The following is a 19,819-nucleotide window of genomic DNA, read 5'->3' as shown; positions in this document are numbered from 1 at the left end:
AATGGCCCTAAAGTATAACTGCTAGGTAAGAAGCCATATATGTGCTACACTTTGGAAGATACTGCCCCACAGTTTTCCAGAGTGGTCATTCAATTTACATTTCTCCTAATAATGCATTCCAGGTACTTTATGTCTTTCTTTCATGTTGGTCATTCTACTGAGGGTGAAGTACCCATAAAACTTTAAGTTTTATTGTAAGAGTTGGCAGATTTCCTGTTTCCCAACTATCAAGATTTTTCTTGGATGTGCCAAATGGAGCCCTCAGTGTAAGGATTCAGAGAGGTTCTCTTCTTCTGAGGAAGTTAAATGCATTTCCTTGTTTTCAAGGATTTAGAAACTGTTATATTCTGAATGCATGAGCAAAAGCAAGCAAACAAACAAATAAATAAATAAATAACAAAGCCAAAGGCAGGTATGATGGTACACACCTGTAGTCCCAGCACTTGGGAAGGTGAGCCAGGAGGATCATAAATTCAAGCCCAGTCTGGACTATACAGTGAGTCTGAGGCTAACTTGGGCTACATAGCAAGACCCTGATTCAAAAAATTCAAAGGCAGATAACAAAATGGCCATGCAGAAACGTTTCCTTTCTCTCTTAGCTGGTTCTTTCATACAATATGTACCGTAAGGCTTGATCCTGGTAACCTGTTCACAAGACCTCTCTTCAGATACGTGGCTACAACAGCATGGACCTTTCATTTAATCTTTATATCTCAGAGCACAGACTACTGCTGGAAACCTGCAACCAGTATTAGTTGGAGAACTACACAGCCTTTCTCATAATTTATCTTGAAAGGAAAGACTATCTTCCCCTAGGTCATTTTTCTAGGAATAGCTGTGCTGATTTAAATGGAAAGAATCTGTTACATCCAAATCACAGACAAAAAAAATCAAATAAATATAGGAATGAAATTTTCATGAAATTCTGCTCTGGAGATCAATACATAAAAGGTACATGATTGGTTTTTCTCTTTTTATTATCACCATTGACCTAGGAATTTTGAATTCTGAAAAATAATTTTTGCCTACACACGATTCATTGACTTTTTTGTCCTCAAAGCATTAGTGTAGTAAAATTGTGTATTAGAGCATCAAAAGGATTGAGAGGAAATGAGGAGTTCTCAAACATACCAGAAATGTTCATGGACTTAATCAGTCACAGTTGGCTTGAAAGAGGATTCCCTGATATGGCCTGAAAATAATATTTTTTAAAACTTCAATTCACATTTCTGTCTGTATAAAAGGAGCTTCATTTCCCAGTGCTGGTAACAAAGGCATTTAAGAAACTATAAATTAAGCCAGACATGGTGACTCAGACCTAAAATCCCACCTACTTGGGAGGTTGAGGTAGGAGGATTTCAAGTTCAATGCTGGCCTGGACAACACAGAAAGAACTTGTTTCAAAATAAAATAAAAATACCTGGGATGATAACTCAGGAGTAGAGTGATTGTCTAGCTTGTGTGAGACCCTAGATTCAATAGTGCAAAAAAAAAACAAACCCCAAAACCCACAATTACTAATTACTAATTATGACCATCACGTCTTTCCTGTTTCCCTTCATGTCTTTTCTCATTTACATTGTCATATATTTCAGTTTGTGGGTTTTAAAAGTTTTAAAAGAACAAATGTCCACTTAGGTGGGAAGAAAGAGATTGTGTGAGTCGGTCCTGGCGGTGCATATCTGTAATCCCAGCACTTTGGGAGACTGAGGCAGGAGGGACCTAAGCTTGAGCCCAACTTAGGCAATTTAGCAACTTAGGGAGAGCCTGTCTCTGAATGAATAACTGCTCCGGATGTAGCTCAGTCAGAAGGCTCTGGGTTCAGCGCCCAACATGTAAGAAAATAAGTAAATTAAATAAACCGTAAAAAAATTTCTTATTGCTTGTGTTTACTCCTGTGTATTAGGCTATCAGAGTTCAGAACAAGGCTTTTTGATCTTTGAAGTCTCTTCAATATCTAATAGGGTACCTTGACTTTTTACCCTCAAAAAATGCTTGTTAAAGAATTCAGTGAGTCCTTAGGAAGAACGACGTGAAGGTGAAACTTCTTTCACGGTGAGAGAAATTTTCAGATACAAATCAGAGCCAATCGTGTGTTTAAATGTTCACCAGGGCCCGCTGCAGACAGGCAGGTCTGTGCACGCCCTACCGAGGTACTGAGTCACGCGGGAGACACCGAATCACCCCACTGCAGACAGGCAGCCACCTGATTCCACATTACCAAGGCGCAGAGGACACCAGACCACCAGACCAAGGTACTGAGTCCCACTGTTCCTGGCCCACAGGTAGGGGCTTCTGAGCCGTCATCCCACTGCTCCTGGTCCAGAGGATGGGGCTTCCCGGTGACCATCCCTCCCGCTGCTCCCAGCCCAGAGGCAAGGGCTTTTGGGCCACCTTCTGTCCCGCTGCTCCTGGCCCAGAGGAAGGGGCTTCTGAGCCACCATCCCACTGCTCCTGGTCCAGAGGAAGGGGTTTCCTGGCCACCATCCCTCCCTCTGCTCCCAGCCCACAGGAAAGGGCTTTTGGGTCACCATCCCTACCGCTGCTCCCGGCCCCTGTCCCACCTCACCCAGCTCAGAGGAGGTAATCTGTGAAGGTGCTAAGAGCCCCCCGCCCCAGTCGAAATGAGAAAACACATAAATAAGTCTCAAAACCAGACTTCCAGATCACCTACAGCAACCCCAAAGGGAAATGAGATGGAACACTCTGATACTCAACCACCTGGACCCACTGAACTGGCAACAAAAGGGGATCTGGAAAAAATGAAATCAGAAATGATTTCTCAGATAACAGGAGAAATTGTGCCCCTCGTGCAAGACATGATTAATAAATCTAGAGAGGAGCTGAGGAACATGATGGAATCCCAACATAAGAAACGAATGGAATCCATAAAACAGATGCAAATAGATTTCCAGGACATGAAAAACTCCATTGAAAGTCTACACAGCAGAATGAGCCAGTGTGAGGACAGAATTTCAGATATAGAAGAGAAGATTGCACTTAGTAACCAGGAAAAGAAAAATTGCTTCAAAATTATAAGGGAACATGAGAAATCAATCCAGCAGCTGCTAGATGATGCAAAAAAGAATAACATAAGACTGATTGGGCTCAATGAAGAAACAGGAGAGAGTGCAGATGACATAAAAAATCTCTTCACAGAAATAATGGCAGAAAACTTCCCAAGCAGGGGAAAAGAGCTTCACATACAGATAAGTGAGGCATATAGGACTCCAAATAGCCTTGATCAAAAAAAATCTACACATAGGCATATAATTGTTAAGATTCCAGAAACACAACAGAAGAACAAAGTTCTCTAAGCAGTCAGAGAAAAGAAACAAATCACATATAAAGGAAAGCCCATCAGAATCACAGCAGACTTCTCAACACAAACCATCAAGGCAAGAAGATCTTGGAGTGACATATTCCAAGCCCTAAAAGAAAACAGCCTCCAACCCAGATTGATGTACCCTGCAAAACTATCTTTCAAAATGGGTGGAGAAATAAGATACTTTCATGACAAAGAGCACCTTAGGAACTTCGTGAATACCAAACCAGCACTCCAAAGAATTTTACACAATAGGCTAGGAACAGACATTGAGGATCACAACCCCAGGAAGCAAAGCAGAATGAACCCATCTGGCATGACAAGAAATTAAATGTAAAGAGGGAGAACCCAACAAAAAGAAAAAGTCATGGCAATGACAAGTCAATACATTTCAGTTATAACCATCAACATTAATGGTCTCAATTCACCAATCAAAAGAAATAGACTGGCAGAATGGGTCAAGAAGCAAAATCCAACAATATGCTCCATATAAGAAACACACTTAATTCAAAAGGAAACTCACAGACTGAAAGTTAAAGGGTGGAAAACAATACTGAATGCGACAGGAACCCGAAAAAAAGCAGGAGTAGCTATCCTCTTGGCAGATCAAGTAGATTTCAAACCAACACTAATTAAGAGAGATGAAGAAGGACACTACATCCTTGTAAAGGGAAGAATCCAAGAGGAAGAGATGACAATCATAAATATCTATGCACCAAACACTAGTGCACCCAACTATATAAAACAAATACTAACAGACATGAAAAGCCATATATGCACTAATACAATTGTAGTGGGGGACCTCAACACCCCACTGTCACAAATAGATAGATCAACTAGACTAAAAATAAGTAATGAAATACTAGAACTCAATCGAACTCTTGAACAAATGAATTTAACAGATGTTTACAGAGTCTTCCACCCCACAAAATCACAATACACATTCTTCTCAGCTGCACATGGATCATTCTCCAAAATAGACCACATACTCACACACAGAACATGTTTAAGTAAGTGCAAAGGAATTGAAGTTATCCCCTGTATATTATCAGACCATACTGCCATGAAATTGGAGATCCATAGCAAAAGAAACTCAAAAAATTTCATAAACACTTGGAAATTGAACAACACACTTCTGAATAACCAATGGATCACAGAGGAAATTAAAGAAGAAATCAGACAGTTCCTTCAATTAAATGACAATGACAATACAACATATCGGAATCTATGGGACACAATGAAAGCAGCCTTATGAGGGAAATTCATAGCAGTGCATATGCATATTAGGAAAACAGAATGAGCCCAATTAAACAACCTGATGCTGAACCTCAAGCTTCTAGAAAAAGAAGAACAGAACAACCCCAGAGCTCAAACAAGGGAGGAAATTATAAAGATCAGAGGAGAAATCAATGCAATGGAGACTAAGAGAACGATACAAAAAAATCAACGAAGTCAAGAGTTGTTTCTTTGAAAGAATCAACAAAATTGATAAACCTTTAGTCAACCTTGTCAGAAAAAGGAAAGAAAAGGCCCAAATCCATGCAATTAGGAATGAAAAGGGTGAAACTACAACAGATCCAGCAGAAATCCAGAGGATCATGAATACCTACTTCTAGAACCTATATGCCAATAAGATGGACAACACAGAAGAAATGGACAGATTCCTAGATACATACGAATTACCAAAGTTGAACGAAGAAGACCCAAAAATTCTGAACAACCCAATGTCAACCAATGAAATTGAAAACATAATTAAAAACTTATCACCTAAGAAAAGCCTGGGCCCTGATGGCTTCACTGCTGAATTCTACAAGACATTTAGAGAGGAACTGCTGCCACTACTGTTTAAACTCTTCAATGAAATTGAAAGGGAAGCAATACTCCCAAATTCATTCCTGGAAGCAAGCATCACCTTGATCCCCAAAGCAGAGAAAGACCCAACTGAAAAGGAGAACTATAGGCCAATCTCACTAATGAACATAGATGCAAAAATCCTTAATAAGATACTGGCAAATGGAATGCAGAAGATCATCAAGAAGATCATACACCCTGATCAAGTGGGATTCATCCCAGGGATGCAGGGATGGTTCAATATATGAAAGTCAATTAATGTAATACACTATATCAATAGAGCCAAGGACAAAATCCATATGATTATCTCCATAGATGCAGAAAAAGCATTTGACAAATTCCAACATGCATTTATGATAAAAACCCTACAAAAAATTGGAATAGATGGTCTCTACCTCAAACTGATAGAAGCCATCTGTGAAAAAGCAACAGCCAATATCATACTAAATGGTCAAAAACTGAAATCCTTCACACTAAAATCAGGAACAAGACAAGGATGTCCACTATCACCACTCTTGTTCAATATAGTTCTGGAAACATTAGCCACGGCAATTGGACAAGAGAAAGAAATAAAAGGAATAAAGATAGGAAATGAAGAAGTCAAATTGTCATTATTTGCAGATGACATGATACTCTATATAGAAGACCCCAAGAACTCCACCAAAAGTCTTCTAGACTTAATAACCAAATTCAGTCAAGTAGCTGGTTACAAGGTCAACACACAAAAATCAATAGCTTTCCTCTACATGAATGACAGACTCACTGAGAGAGAAATAGGGCAAATAATTCCTTTCACAATAGCATCCAAAAACCTGAAATACCTAGGAATCATCCTAACGAAAGAAATCAAAGACCTCTTTTCTAAAAACTGTGGCACTCTGAAAAGAGAGATTGAAGATGATATCAGAAAATGGACAGACATCCCCTGCTCCTGGGTAGGAAGGATTCATATAGTGAAAATGGCCATACTTCCAAAACTGCTATATAGATTTAATGCAATTCCAATTGAGATCCCAGCAGCATACTTCATAGACCTCAAGAAAACAATCCAAAAATTCATTTGGAGCAAGAAGAGACCCACAATAGCAAAAGCAATTCTAGGTAACAGAGACATGGCTGGGGGTATCACAATCCTCAACCTGCAACTATACTACAAAGCTGCTGTAATAAAAACAGCATGGTACTGGCAAAGAAACAGACTTGAGGACCAGTGTAACAGATTAGAAGATGCAGAAACAACACCAGACACACTCAGCCATCTCATCTTCGACAAAGGAGCCAAACACCCTCACTGGAGGAAAGATAGCCTCTTTAATAAATGGTGCTGGAAAAATTGGGCTTCAACTTGCCAAAGATTAAAACTAGACCTGTATCTCTCACCATGCACTAAACTAAAATCAAAATGGATTCAAGATCTAAATATTAAAATAGAAACTCTGAACCAGTTGGAACAGAGGTTAGGTAGAACCCTTGAAGACATCGGTGTAGGAAACGATTTTATGAACAAAACCTCAGTTGCCCGTGAACTAGCACAAACAATCAACAAATGGGATCTCTTCTTATTAAAAAGCTTCTGCACAGCAAGAGAAACCACCAGCAGTGTGAAGAGACAATCCACAATGTGGGAAAAAATCTTCACCTGCTCTTCCTCAGACAAAGGTCTACTATCTCGAATCTATAAAGAACTTAAAAAGATCAGACCTCTCGAATTTAAAGACCCAATCCAAAAATGAGCATCTGAAATGAACAGACATTTCTCAGACAAAGAAGTAGAAATAGCAAATAAATACATGAAAAAATGTTCAACGTCACTGGTCATTCGAGAGATGCAAATGAAAACAACGCTGAGATTCCACTTCACTCCAGAAAGAATGGCTGCTATCATGAAATCAACCAATAACAAATGCTGGCGGGGCTGTGGGGAAAGAGGAACCCTGCTCCACTGCTGGTGGGAGTGTAGAGTGGTGCAAGCATTATGGAAATCAGTATGGAGATACCTCAAAGAACTAGGACTGGAAATCCCATTTGACCCCGCTATTCCACTGCTAGGGATCTTCCCCAAAGAATTAAAAGAATCATACCACAGTGATATATGTGCACCCATGTTCATAGCAGCACAGTTTGTAATAGCTAAAACTTGGAAACAGCCCAAATGCCCATCAACTGGAGACTGGATAAAGAAAATGTGGTTTTTTTAATAAAGTGGAGTACTACTCAGCCATAAAAAATGAGAAATTAGAGACATTTATAGCTAAGTGGATGCACATTGAGGCAATACTCTTAAGTGAAATAAATAGGACACACGTGTAAATATCGAATAGTTTCTCTGGTGTTAGAAACTGAAAGTGTAAATAAGGACTAAATGTATAATAGGTAATGTGAAATAGGGAGAAAAGGGGCAAAGGGGAAGGAAGTGGGAGGGCTAAGGGAAAGGATAGAAGGGAATGGCATTAATATGAGAAAATAGAAAAATAGGAACAAAATTTTTGTAAATAGGGAGGGCTGGAGGGGTTGAAGGGAGGGCTGGGCAAGGGTGAAAAACAAGAACCAAGAGAGACTATGTAAAGGTGCAAATTTCCAATGATGAATGTCATTATATTGTATACCTAAAATGTACCCATTATTAGAATGAATAATCGATAATGTAAAATAAGAAGAAAAGGTCCAAAGGGGTAGGGGTAGTGGGAGGGGCAGGGGAAGGGAAAGAAGGGAAAGGAAAAAATGATGAGAAATGGAAAAAATGGAAATAAAGTCTTTGTAAATAGGGAAGGGTGAAGAGCGTGAAGGGCGGGTTAGGAATGGGGAAAAAATAAGAGCCAAGATGTATTATATAAAGGTACAATTCCCAATGAGAAATGTAATTGTGTTGTATACCTACAATGTACCAATAAAAGAATTTAATACCAAAAAAAAGAATAAAAAATAAGAACATTAAAAAAAAAAATGTTCACCAGGTATAAGCGCTTCCTCTGATTTAAGAAATGAATCGCAGGCGAGATAATCAAGTGGGCGGGGTCTGAGGACTGGGAACCTCGAGGAGGCGGAGTCACAGGGTTTGAGCATTTCTGTCCAATCAAAAGGAGACGCCAGGAGCAGAAGGCGGAGATGGAAGAGGGAGCGGGAGACCGAGAATCCTGCCCAGTTACCCGAGCCAGCCAGTGCGAACAGCAGTTTCGTGGCTTAAGAGCTTCTGTCCGCCGAGAGCCGTAGACTTCGAGTCCTAGTTCAGCAATGGCCTTCGCCAATCTGCGCAAAGTGCTCATCAGTGACAGCCTGGACCCCTGCTGTCGGAAGATCCTGCAAGACGGAGGGCTGCAGGTGGTGGAGAAGCAGAACTTGAGCAAAGAGGAGCTGATAGCCGAGCTACAGGTAAAAAGGAGCAGGAGAAAACGAGGTATTCCGGGCATCTACCTCCCGAACCGGCTGGGTGCTCCGGGGTCAGGGCACCCCCTTCCCCGTCCCCTCCCGTAGCAGTCAGTCCCGGGGCTTCCAGAGATTAGGGACTGGCAGGGGGAGGGAGGAGAACGGAGAGGAACAAAGGACTGCGAGCCGCGGGATGCAAACTTTCCGCACAGTTTGCAGCCGCGTGGTCCACGTTGGCTTGGCTCGGCTCCCGCCAGCTGCGGTCCTGCTCTAACTGGTCCTGCAGGCTGCCCGCGGGATGCCAGCGAGCCTTCTGCGCCTTCCAGCCCAAGGGTGGCCTTGGAGCCGGGCGCCACCGCGCGGGGCCTGGGGGAGGGGCGCCGGAGCGGCCTTGGCGCTGGGAGCCCCGGGACTGGCGGGGCCTTCGGGCCGCACGTTTTTTTCCCCGCTGGGCGCGCTGGCCAAGTCCAGCCGGGCTCGTGGCTGTGGGCAGGACCCAGGGCAAAGGCGGCCCTACTGGGGCAGCAGAAGCACGCTGCCTTTCGCCTTTCGTCTGATGCAAGACCGCGGCGAACTTTCCCCGCCCCTCCGCCTCCCGGGAGCGCCGGGGAGCGGGGCGGGCCGCGGGTGCAGCGAGCGCCTCGGGCCGCCCACGCGGCCTGCACCTTTGACCTCGTGGCCAACTTGGAGGGACCCGGCTACACTATAATCTGCTCCCACACGCAGCGAGGAAACTTTTGTCCTTACCGAATCTTAGGGGCGTATCTCCGATTGTTATCCGTAATTAATGAACTTATAATCGTTACCTCGTTGGAAACAATCCTGCCAACTTTCGTGACCCTGTCCACTTTTAGGACTTTTTTTCCTATAGGGTACTGGAGATTGAATCCTGGGGCACTCTACCTCGAAGCAGCTGCACTCCCTGTCCTATTTATTTACTCATTCATTCTTGCTAAATATCCCAGGCTGGCTTCGAACTGGTGATCCTCTTGCTTCAGCCTCTTACAGTCGTGGAGCACTCCGCTCGGTTTAGGGCATTCCTTCTGTGAGCACTCCCGTTCCTGCACTTCCTCCTTCCATAATCTGCCCAACTTTTCTCCCCCATTCCCAAATCCCACAGTCGCTTGGAGCCGCCCCCTACCCGCCTGGTGTGAACCGACCCCGCAACTGTCCTTTCCTCCGAGGACCTTTAACTGCTGAGCCGTGGCTGTTGCCCCAGCTGGCCTGGAAACTGCCTGCCAGCCCCCTTTCCGCCCTTTTATATGCTGCGGTTTTTACCGGGACCCTGCCCGGCAGTCGGCTGGCCCCATAGTTTCCAAGTGTGCAGCCCGTGTCCGGTTCTCGGAGAAGTTTCGGCTGACGAGTGGGACCCTAGATCAGGTGACAAGTTACCAACTGCTAAGTCCGAAGACCCCGCTGCCTGACTGTGCCCGCTCCCGGGCTGTGCTGGCACAGACGGGCTCACGTCACGGGATGAACTCGGGCAAGGGCCCAGGACCTGGCCCTGGAAGCCCAGGCAGGCTGGATCCACACATCCTAGCCCCGAGGAATGGTGCGGTGGCCCCGGGCAGTGACCAGCTCCACAACCCTGACCTCCAGCACAGCACGGGTGGGTGACTGCAACCGGAGGCTTTACAGCTGTCCTGTGGAGAAAGAGAAATCTTGCACCCCAAAGAGAGGCTTGAGGGCCGGATTGAGAAGGGGAGGCCTCACCCCGAACTGAGCTTCCAGGGAGTCAGGCCGTGTGTGTGTGGGGGGGTGTGGGGGTCGGTCGCTGAAACCGGAGAACTCTTGTGAGCTTTGACTATCCTTGGCTGGAGGAAGGGGTGTTGGCTAATTTGGCCGCTGGTGAGCTTGGGCTGTTTGATGCCTGTCTCCGGGGATCGCAGTTCAGATGCCAATGAATGCCCTTGTGCAGCCTGCCCAGGGCCCTTGTTTCCACACTCATTTTACTGAACCCGGAGAGGAGCTGGCCCAGTGCCTTCTCCTGTCCCCCAATCTTCAAGATGGGTGGGACTGTCCTGCTGCTTTGTGTTCTTGCAGTTTGCGCTCTGATCCCTGGTCGGAAAGTACAGTCGTTCTTTTTTTTTTTAATCCTCAGTGGTGCATTTCAGACTTCAGCCAAGTCACAGCTCTGTAGCCAGTAATGAAATCATTTTATTAGGTTACGATCAGCATTTTAAAAAACAAAATAGGAACTAATCAGAAAGCAGTGCAGACAGTAAGGCTAAGTATTATTTCACACAATGTGTTTCAATTACGTGTGTGAGTATAAAATCAGAACTTAAAGATAATTTAAGAAAGCTTGGTCTAAGTTAGTTTGGAAGAGACTGGAGATGTTACTCAGTGATAAAGTGCTTCTAGCATGCATGGGGCCCTCGGTTAAATCCCCAGCACCACAGAAAGTAAGAAAGTTGGAAACCATTGGCATAGAGTAATAAATCATCTTGTTTGGACACATGTTAAATAAATCTAATATGCAGGGAAATGTTTAAATAATCTTATCTTACCATGCTTGCAAATTTTGACCATGCCTCACAATAAGGGATTAATTTTATATCATGCCTCAGTACTTTTGTACATATATGTACACCCATATGTATATACAGCTTTATAAAGTAATACTTCCATGATGTATGGTGCATTCTCATTTTCTTCTGTGATTAAATACCAGTGCTGGTCAGGACTGAACACTCATCATGCATTGCATCTACTGAAGCATATCTATATAGTTACATTAGTATAGGCAGTACTGGGGTTGACCCAGGCCCTCACCCTGAGCTTCATCCCCAGCCTTCTTTTTTATCTTTGAGACAGGCTCAAACTAAATTGCCCAGCAGGCTGCCTCAGCCCTCCAGAGTACTGGGATTACTGGTGTGTACCACTGGGCCTGGCTGCATATTTATGTCTATCTCAGAATTTTTAAAAAGATGAAGAAAGCCACGTGTGGTGACTCATACCTGTAATCCCAGCTCTCCAGGAGACTGAGGCAGGAAGATCACAATTTTGAGCCCAGCCTAGGCTCAATTTATTGAGACTGTCTCAAAATAAAAAAATAAAAAAGGGCTGGGGATGTAGCTCAGTGTGAAGGTCCTGGGTTCAATCCCCAGTACTTCCCAAAAGAGAGGGTGTGTGGGGGGGGGAAGATTAAAAAGGATATAAATCTTTCCATGCAAGAGTGAAAGAATTGGGGTCAGGGATTTAGCTCAGTGGATCCACCATCTGCCTTGCAAGTGCAAGGTCCCAAGTTCAATCCCAGTACCCCCCCAAAAAAAGAGTGAAAGAGTTCACCTTTTCAAAAGCTTTTAAAGCAACAAGTCCCAAGTTTTTATGCTAGGATTTACACAAATTAAATTAGACATTTAGTCTATCAGGATCACACAAATTGTTTAAAACAAGGTATACCTACATTTTTGAGGAACGAGACTAGGAGAGAGCTTCACTGATTTGCTGTATGATTTAAGTCAGTGGCAGAAACAGTGCTAGAGTTACACTCCAGGCCAAGCCTGTCCTCTTGGGAAAGGAAGCGTGTGTGAACTTGAGGACCAGGATGGGTTGCCTCTGCTGAGTTAACCTGTTTGGAGCAGCCATAGATGAGCTGCTGGCTTCTAGCACTGAGGCAGCTAAGGCAGGAGAGCAGGGAGGACGTGCAGGGAAGTGTGGGGTATGCCTGCTTAGCTGCAGCTCTGACATAGAAATCACACACAGGGAGCATAAACAGCCAAGTGCCCTGTGGCACTTGATTCCCACCGGGGAGTACCAAAGAATAGGCAAGTCTGGGCTATGGGACAGCATTTTGGGTTGGGCAGTGGTTGGAATAAGTAGACTGGAGTGGCAGGCCTGGGGCTGTCTTCAGTCTTCAAGGGATGAGTTATGGTGGAGGGGTAGGATGGTGTCTTGGAATAGATGGGTTTGAAGGCTCAGCGAAGGTCAGTTGGCTTGCAGGGTGTTGGTGAATATGTGCTGATGGGATGAAATGGCAGAGGGGGTGGGTGAGGTAGGAGACCCTGGATGCAGGTTAACTGCCCAGTTCTGATTTGGGATCCAGAGCCTCCTAAATGTGAGTCTCCAAAGGCCTTTAGTACAAACCAGCTTGGAATCCACACATCTACCACTCTGGAGATGCTTCAGGCTTCTGGTGTCCAAGAAGACAGATGTTGGGGGAAAATAGAGATGCTACACAGTAGTTTTCCATATAGAGGTCATTTCATCAAGCTACTTAAAGAGAAACTGTTATTTCTGTGCTTGTGTGCTGGGGTCGCAAGCGTGGGTGGACAGCTGGGGCTTCGGTCTCCTCAGCAGCTAGGGTTTCCTGTGGGATGCAGATCCTGAAGTTCCGCCATGAGGTCAAAATGATTGGGTGGATTTTCCAGAACAGGGTTGGAACTGAGGTGTGAACCCTGGAACTTGATAGAATGGAATTAAGATTATGACTCCTTTGCTCCACTTGATCCACAACCACTGCTTGTCAGTTGAAATTTCACCCTTGGTCCTTGGTTCTCCCACTTCCAAGGGAGGTTTAATTCCTCAGTGCTACTAGTTCCTTAAGGGATTATTACAGCCACAAAAGAATGCACTTTACAAATGTGCTTATTCTCTGCCCAGTTGCCCTCCCAAAAGGTTGTACAATGCACACATGCATTTCCCTTCATGCTCGCCAACACTGGGTGTTATCAATTTTCTTTTTCATGGCAAAGAACATATTTAAATTTTACCCTTTTTTTCTCCTTTCTCCCCTCTTCTTTCTTTCCCTCCCTCCCTTTTTTTCTTTGTACTGTGAATTAAACCCAAGGCCTTCACACTGAGGTAGGATGAGAGAGATGGGAGGGAAAGGGGGAAGTAAAAAGGATCAAGATGCAATATATGTACCAAACCCCCCAGGATGAATGTCTTTATTATGTATCACAAGCATACTATAAAAAAGGAAAAAAATTAAAAGTTAAAATCTTTTGAGAGGCATAACAAAGTAAATATTCTAGTTTTCCTTACTTCATCCAGAGCTGACAACTTCAACGTTTTTTTGTCAATTAAAAATAGATAAATTGTTTAAACTAATTTTTTTTTTTAAGTTTTGAGTCAAGATCTCACTAAGTCATTAAATTGAGCTGGAACTTGCAGTCCTCCTGTCTCAGCCTCCCAGAGTGCTGAGATTACAAGTGTGTGCTAGCGCATACGATTTACTTGGTTCTTTATCTTTTAAGAAAGTTGATTTGTAGGCAGTCAGTCATTTTTTGGGATGATTGTTATTGTACACGGTGGAAAGAATTTTCTTCCATATCGAGACCTCCACTTGCCTTTGTTTTTGGAGTCTTTTTCCATATAGAAGTTTAAATTTTGAATATAACTGAATTTGTCAGTATCTTCTCATAGTCTCTGGGATTTGTACCTTGCTTTAAAAGTTTTATTCATACCAAGATCGTAAAAATATCCCTTATACATTTTTGTAATGCTTTATTCTAACAATTTTTTAGTTTATCTGGATTTTTAAAATCTGAAGTAAGATAGGAAACTAAGTATTTTCCCCCTGAATTTTCCTAATTCTATTTATTTAGGCTTTCCTTTCCCTATCAGTTGGAACCCTGCTTTACTTTCTAAATTTCCGTATATCTGAGTCTTTGTCTAGTGCTTTTTGATTATGTTGATTTGTTAGTTTCTGAACGTGTTTCTGCTGATCTCCTGAACTATTCTCCTTCTTCAAAAATCTGAAAATCCATAAGTGCTTGCATAGATCTTCTGTCTCTTTTCACAGTCGAGGAAGAGTTTCTGATGGTGTATTTGTAGGCACAAATTTGAGGAATGGAAGGTGTGAGGGTAGGTTTCCCTGGGCCTCTCAAATCATTGAGTTCATTTATTCCACGGGAGAGTTTTACCATCTGTAGGTGCCAGCTCACAACCTGGAGGCAACTGGCTCTTTCAGAGGCATGTGTCTGGGTTTTTCTTGCCCTACGGGCAGGCTGGTTGAAAGGAGTAGGTGGCTAAAAAAATCAAGGTGCTTTGTTGTGGAGCCTAGAAGCCATCCTGGAGGAGCCACACAATTTCTGGCAGTGTCTTTCTTGATCCAGGTGTTGTTTTTTTTTCAATTTTTATTTTTGTCAGTACATGTTTGCAATAGATAATGATTACATTCATCATGGAAAATGGGTACATGTGCATAACATATCTTTTTTTTTTTTTGGTACTGGGGATGGAACTCGGGTCCCTGCGCTTGTGCAGCAGGCGGTGAAACCACTGAGCTCAATCCCTGGCCCCGCATAACATATCTTAATTCTCTCTGTGACCCCTTACCCACCCTCCCTCAACCGTCCCTCGATCTCTTGGTCGTCTTCCCATTTGCAAAAGATGTGCCGCCCTGTAACTTCTTATCTAGCTTTTATTTTGCTCTTTTATTTACTTATACTTTGGGTTTCTCATGTAAGAGAAGCCATGTTGTTGTGTCCAGGGTGAGCTCTGCTGCTACCCTGGGATCATAAACTCAGCACCAATAATGATCCAGAGCACAGAGTTTAAAAAGAAAGATGATATATTTGTAAGGAGAAGAGGCAGAAGACAGTAAGTTGCCCTGAAGAGGAGACAGAAGGTTCCAGAAAGAGGTATACCCCTGAGCCTTTGTCCCTGGCTCCTTTTATTAGGACTGGCGACCCTCCCCCCATTGTGGCCACCTGGAACTTGTCACAGTCTGATTGGCTGTCTGGCTGTCTTTGACCCCTAACCCTGGCACCTGTGCCTACATGCACATTCCTTTTGCTCCTTTGATTCCTCCCTGCCCATTTCTGATGGATGAGTTGCAGAGGAGATCCTTATAGAAAGGCAGCTTAGAGTTAGTGTGCTTATTTTTATATACTAAATAAGAGTTTTCTTTTAAGTGGCCACTCTGGTCTCCTTTGCATTTTATTGGAGATGGGTGAGGGGCGGTTATCTTGATCTTTCCTGCCTCTGGCTTCCTCCCTGCTTTGTCTGTCAGCCCTTCTAGTAAATTCTTATGTTAATTGTTCTACCTGGTGCCTTCTTAGGTCTGGTTTATTTCTTTTCCTTTGTCCTTTTAATCATGCAAGTCTTAACTGCAGAGGCAAAAGCTGCTTTTAGTAAGATTCTCTGTCAATTTCTTTAATAAAGCCTGCGGAGGCCCTTCTGTTCATTCCCTGCCTACCAGCTCTCTGCTTACAGTGTGATATTTAAGCTTGTGAGTCTGATTTATTTCATTTAACATAGTCTCGGGGTGCATCCATTTTCCTACAAAGGATTCAAATTTATCCTTTATAGCAGAGTAGTATGCCATTATGTGTAACTATTGTAGATAGGTGAGGTAGGTAAAAGTAGTATAGGCAGTCAGATGGGCTAAGTCCTCGAGAGGGCCAGGACAAAGGTAAAACACAACACAGCTACACATCAGCTAAAAACCAGGCCTCAAGATGGAGACAAGATGACCAGTCCCACATACTTCTTTAAAAAACTGGCCTTCGCCGGGGATTTAGCTCAGTGGTTTCGCCGCCTGCTGCGCAAGCGGAAGGACCCGAGTTCGATCCCCGGTACCAAAAAACAAAACAAAACTGGGCTTAGTAAAATATAGATAGGCATCAACCACCCTGGGGGGTGACCAGAGACCTCTAGACCCACTGCCTCCTAGAAAAATCCTTGTTCTTTTCGTCCACACTTATCACGTGACTTGCTTCTCAATTGGACCACCGTTACCTAAGTGACTATATTTATAACCTTATTAGATGCTCGTGGCTGTGGCCCACGTTATACACGTGGGTTTCACCTTATAAAACTTCTCTATAAAGTGGGGCCCTTGGCTACCCACTCGGGACCCTCTTGCCCCTCAAGAGCTTTCCTATTTCAATAAATATCTTCCTATTTTTAACCTCCATCCTTCCTAAGACTCATTCTTCTACTTCTAGAAAAGAAAAACTTGGCATATACAGTTAACAAGTTGGGAGATACAATATTTCATATTTCCCGGGACATAAATGCCACATTTTCTTTATCCATTCATCTATTGATGGACATTAATCCACTTCCTAGATATAGCTAGTATGAGTTGTACTGGTATAAACATGGGTGTGCATGTATCATTGTAATAGTACTGCAGATAGGTAAGTTAATTAGACATCTTGTAGGCAGTTAGACAGGGCCACCCCATGAGGAGCCAACATGGAGGACACCGAAGACACATTCATTGAAGGCCAGCATTGCATAAGGAGAGAAACTACCACACCCATGTAGGGTGAATAGCAGTGATCAATATTCTAAACAGGTATCGATCACCTGGGTGAGGGCAAGGTCTTAACTCAGCCTTTCCAGTAGAGATCCCTGACCCACCCTTACTGAAAATCCTTGTCCGCTTGCTGTGTGGCTTGCTCCCCCATTTGACCCCCTTTTAATCAATATTACCTGGGTGACAGTACTTGTAATCCTATTGGTTGGTCATGGTTTTGCCCCACCTCATGCTCACCCTGTAAATTTCCATTGGGTCTTACAGTTTTGTCCCACTTTGTACCCACCTCACCACATGGCTTTGCTGTATAAAACATCTATGAAAAGTGGGGTGGGCGGGCAACCCACTTCCCAGTCCCCCTTCTGTCTCTCTTAGGCAGAAGCTTTCTTTCTCTCAATAATTTTTTCTTACTCTTAACCTCTGTTGTTCCTAGAATTCATTGGATTTTAGAGAACTTGAACTTGCATTTCAGATATCTAGTAGGTTTGGGAGTTACTTCTCTTCCCCCTATACCAATATGGTGTCTGCACCTCTTGGGAAGCCTAGCAAGGGTATGGGTGGGTTGAATGGAATTTCTGTCTTTAGTATTTTGAGGAATCTCCATGCTTATCTCCATAGTGGTTGTATTCGTTTACCTTCCCACCACCAGCGTAGATTGTACTGGACCCACACACATGCCAGCCTTGCCAGCATTTATTTGATTTCTTGATGATAGTCATTCATTCTGAGGTAGATGGAATCTTGGTGTTGTTTTAATTTGTATTTATTGACCATTTGTACTTCTGAGAAGTATCTCTTTGTTTTCGTTGTCCATTTTTGATTGGGTCTTTTATTTTGGAGGCTTGTAGTTTTTTGAGTTCTTTACATATTCTAGATATTGGTCCTCTGTTCATGGTATAGCTGGCAAAATTTTTCACACTCTGTAGGTTGTCTCTGCTCAACTGGTTGTTTCCTTTGCTGTGTAGAATCATTTTAATTTGATATAATCCCATTTTTTAATTCTTGATGTAATTTCTCATGGAATGGGGGTTCTGTTCAGAAAGTCCTTTTCTGTGCCTATGTCGTCAAGATTTTTTACCTATTTTCCAGCAGATTGTTTTGATTTTAATATTTTTATCCATTTTTATTTTACTTTAGTACATGGTAAGAGGTATGGGTCTTCTACATGTGGATGACCAGTTTTCCCAGCACTGTTTTTTAAAGAGGCGATCTTTCCTCCAGCATAGCTTATGGCCCCTCTATCAAAAATCAGATGACTGAATGTGCCTGTGGTTGTTTCTGCATCCTTCTGTTCCATTGATCCATATGTTTGTTTTGGTACCAGTACCATGTGTTTTTTGTTTTGTTTTTAATCACTGTAGCTTTGTAATATAGCTTGAAATTCAGGATTCTGATGCCTCCTGCTTTGCTCTTGTTGCCTGGGATGGCTTTTGCTATTCTGGGTCTCTTTGGGTTCCATATAAAGTTTAGGATTGTTTTTTCTATTTCTGTGAGGAATGCTGTTGATATTTTGATTGGGATTGCATTTAAATCTATATGTCCATTTTAGTAGTGTTGCCATTTTGACAATATTAGTTCTGCTTATCCAGGAACAAAGGTGTCTTTCCATTTAGTGATGTCTTCTTTGATTTCCTTTTTCAGAGTACTGTAGTTTTCTTTGTAGAGGTCTTTCACTTCCTTGGTTAGGTTAATTCTAAGTATTTAATTTTTCTTGAAGCTATTGTGAATGGTATTGTTTTCCCGAGTTGTTTCTCAGTGGGCTCATTATTGGTGTATAGGAACACTATTGATTTTTGTGTGTTGATTTTCTATCCTGCTATCTTGCTGAATTTCTTAGGTCTAGGAGCTTTTTGGTGGAATTTTTTTGAGTCTTATATGTAAAGGATCACGTGTTGGCATATAAGGATAGTTGGTCTTCTACATTTCCTGTATGTATTCCTTTTGTTTCTTTCTCTGCCTAATGCTCTGGCTAAAGATTGAGTACTATATTGAGCAGGAGTGGTTAAGAATGGACACTGTTTTCTGGTTCCTGAGGTCCTGGTATCTTTAAGTGCTGCTTTTAGGAGGCAGTTGAGAACTTGGCTTGGACCCCCAAAAGACTTGGGCATGATCCCAGCTTCTGCTGTATCCCAGTTATGTGACTTCAGCAAGTTGTGTTTGTTAGAATAGAATACTTGTCTCAGAATTGTTGTGAAGCACAGCATCTGACACAAAGTATTTGCTCAAAGCATGATAGCTGTCAGTAAATGTCCGTAAATCACTCCAAGGGATCTGAGTTTGGTTTCTGTATCTACCTGGCCCTGGCTGACTCTGACCTTATCATTTTAACATCTTGACAAGCCCACCAGCTCTTCCTCAGCTATAGCCTCAGTGTTTGCCTCTGGCAATGACTTCCTAGTTCTTCTTGGGTCTGATTTTCAGTCTCTCAGAGTGACTTTGGGCAGGTTATCTCTCAAAGCCCCTGTTTTGAAAAAGGATGATAATCATGCCCCTTCTTTTGGGAGCTGTGATGAGGATAATGTAAAGCACCTGGTGTAATCCTGGCACCCAGTAGATGCTCAATAGTTTATGTCACAGAGTGTAAGACCGTGGGCCTTACCAACTGCTCCAAAGAGCTGACTACAGTGAAGATCACCCAAGAGGGAACACACTGGACAAATTGAGAAAGTAAAACAGACCTTTATTAGTCTGGCCAGACGGCACCCTCCAAGCACCAAGCTTAGAGAGGCGGCTGGCTCAGAGTCTGAGGTCCTTTTATAGGGGTCGCAAGAGGGAACTTCACAAGCAGCTGTACAGAATAGAAGCAAGACATTGGCGGTTAGGGGAGTGTAGCAACCAGTACAGAAGCGAGACGTTCTGCTGTTAGAACATTTGTAAAACAATAGTTGATTAATTGTTGTTTCTAAGAGACTCTCTAAGGGGAGGAGCTTTCTAAGCTTCCTCCTTCTGAGTTCATCTAAAGGGCAGGCAGGTGGGTCAAGCAGCAATATGGAGTCTGTCTTGCTAACAAGGGTCCTTCACAGAGCACCAGGGCTGGTGAGATTGTACTGTGGAGATAAAGGACA

At 43.1% G+C, this 19,819-nt stretch overlaps 1 protein-coding gene across 1 annotated transcript in view; it reads left to right on the top strand.

The window, feature by feature from the left end:
- Positions 1 to 8,266: 8,266 nt before the first annotated feature.
- Phgdh (phosphoglycerate dehydrogenase) overlaps positions 8,267 to 19,819 on the top strand; it is a 40,769-nt gene continuing 29,216 nt past the window's right edge. Inside the window, exon 1 of the mRNA XM_004853852.4 lies at positions 8,267 to 8,545. Within this exon, the coding sequence (XP_004853909.1) occupies positions 8,408 to 8,545 (138 nt within the window). The 5' untranslated portion in view covers positions 8,267 to 8,407. The remainder of the gene's footprint in view (positions 8,546 to 19,819) is intronic.

The sequence above is a fragment of the Heterocephalus glaber genome, unplaced genomic scaffold, assembly GCF_053883595.1.
Source record: "Heterocephalus glaber isolate CG9 unplaced genomic scaffold, H.glaber_assembly_v1.0 deba00001442, whole genome shotgun sequence".
In the NCBI taxonomy this organism is placed as follows: Eukaryota; Metazoa; Chordata; class Mammalia; order Rodentia; family Bathyergidae; genus Heterocephalus; species Heterocephalus glaber.
This window is presented reverse-complemented; position numbering and strand designations above follow the sequence as displayed.